Source organism: Sinocyclocheilus anshuiensis, unplaced genomic scaffold (assembly GCF_001515605.1).
Source record: "Sinocyclocheilus anshuiensis isolate Anshui unplaced genomic scaffold, SAMN03320099.WGS_v1.1 scaffold1243, whole genome shotgun sequence".
Classification (NCBI taxonomy): domain Eukaryota; kingdom Metazoa; phylum Chordata; class Actinopteri; order Cypriniformes; family Cyprinidae; genus Sinocyclocheilus; species Sinocyclocheilus anshuiensis.
In genome coordinates, this window is record NW_015539901.1 from 121869 (window position 1) to 123683 (window position 1815).

General features: G+C 42.1%; 1 protein-coding gene across 3 annotated transcripts in view; it reads left to right on the plus strand.

The window, feature by feature from the left end:
- LOC107686095 (vang-like protein 2) overlaps window positions 1-1415 on the plus strand; it is a 16211-nt gene extending 14796 nt beyond the window's left edge. For all 3 annotated transcript variants that reach the window (XM_016482936.1, XM_016482935.1, XM_016482937.1), the window contains exon 8: window positions 382-1415. In XM_016482936.1, coding sequence (XP_016338422.1) covers window positions 382-642 — 261 coding nt within the window. In that variant the 3' untranslated portion in view covers window positions 643-1415. The remainder of the gene's footprint in view (window positions 1-381) is intronic.
- Window positions 1416-1815: the final 400 nt, after the last annotated feature.

The window sequence follows — 1815 nt, forward strand, 5'->3', positions numbered from 1 at the left end:
TTTCACAATTTGAGTTGAATTACTGAAATAAATGAACTTTTCCACGACATTCTAATTTATTGAGATGCACCTGTATATGGGAAGATAATGCATAATGTTGCCAAAGAGCTTTTGTAATTTCTGTATGCATGTCGAAGTGTATATTTTACATCCTTCTTCTGGTCAGTATTTGACTCTTTTCACCGTGTTTAATCAGCTTTGTCCATCGCTAGTTCATTGTAAGTGGTCCTGTGGTGTGAAAGAGTCATTTTTAAAACATCTCTACAAGAATTCCAGTGTAAAGTCCATTAGAAGTGCTTTTAGATAGAGCATAGCATGCAAATAAACAAGCATGTAACTTAAGGAACACAAATGAAATCTGTCTGTCTGTCTGTCGTTCAGGCGTTTCTGGAGCGCTACCTGGCCCCGGGCCCCACCATGCAGTACCAGCGAGAGAACGGCAGGGGCCGCCAGTGGACTCTGGTGAGCGAGGAGCCTGTGACCTCAGCGCTGCGGCAGGGGCTCGTGTTCTCCCTCCGCCGCCTCGATTTCGCTCTGGTCGTCACGGTGACGCCCCTCCCCTTCTTCAACCTGGGGGAGGAGTTTATCGACCCCAAGAGCCACAAGTTCGTGATGCGGCTCCAGTCAGAGACCTCCGTGTGAGAGAACCACAAGAGACTCCGTCTCAAGGACACAACCACTTGTTTTTTGTCTTTTAGATATCACCGTTTGTATGTTTTTGTTACACTACATGAACTACTTTGATCTGGAGACTGTCTGGATGACTCTGGACTGACTAACTCAGCTGTGAATAACGATCAAATACACTTTCACACATCAGTGCTGCACAATACGGACGGTTTACCAGCAATGCCAGGTGTCATGATAACACCACACTCACATTTATGCTTCAAAACCCGTGAAACAATCACTCGGGAGTGATGGAAACACTACAAGATTGTAGCTGAGCGCTCAAGTGCTTTACTTTTTATGACCGTCGGTCCAGAAAAGCACACGTTTGTAACTCGAGCTCTGTATCTGTCGTGAATGTTTTTAAGACGTCGTATGCATTGCCTTTGCAGTACTTTATTCGAATGAATCGAGGGGCCTTTTATCATACCATCCGTTTACATTGTGTTGAAACGCATTCTGTACGCCAGCAAACTCACGGTTTTTGTGTGGGTTTTTTTTTTTGTGTAGTGTTTGGTTTGTGCGTGACCAATCAAATGTGACCTTTACACAAAATGCAAAAACATGAATGTGTGCCAAATGTTGTAACTGTGCCTCACACACACAGCTGGACGGATCTCAGTCGGATTTCTGGCCCGTTTAAGGACAATGAATTAACTAGTCCTTCCCATTTCCCTAACTAGTCTACCAGCTTTGGGTCATTGCCCCCCCCCTTCATTTCTTGTACATAACTCATTCTCCTTTATTCACGTTGGAAAATCAAAGAGATCTATTCTCTTGTTTGTATTAGGTATAACTCATAATTGCTTGTGTGTGTGTGTGTGTGTGTGTGTGTGTGTGTGTGTGTGTGTGCGCGTGTACGTCAGTGAAAGCGGGATTTGAAATGCTGTAGGTGTTTACGATTATCAGATCTGACTTTCATCTTTAGGTCTGATGCATGCATGTAGGCGATGCAGTTTTGTACTTTGTTTTTTCACTTTGTATCATTTTTGTATGGAAGCTAATCTTTTAACATTTTCCCTTAAAACAATGGTTTGTTGTAAAGAGGTTTGTAGATTTTTGGTTATTGTGTGAAGATCTTTTTGGCAACCGATAACTTTAGAACTAAAAATGTTGCATTTTTTTTTTTTTTTTTTTTAATAAATG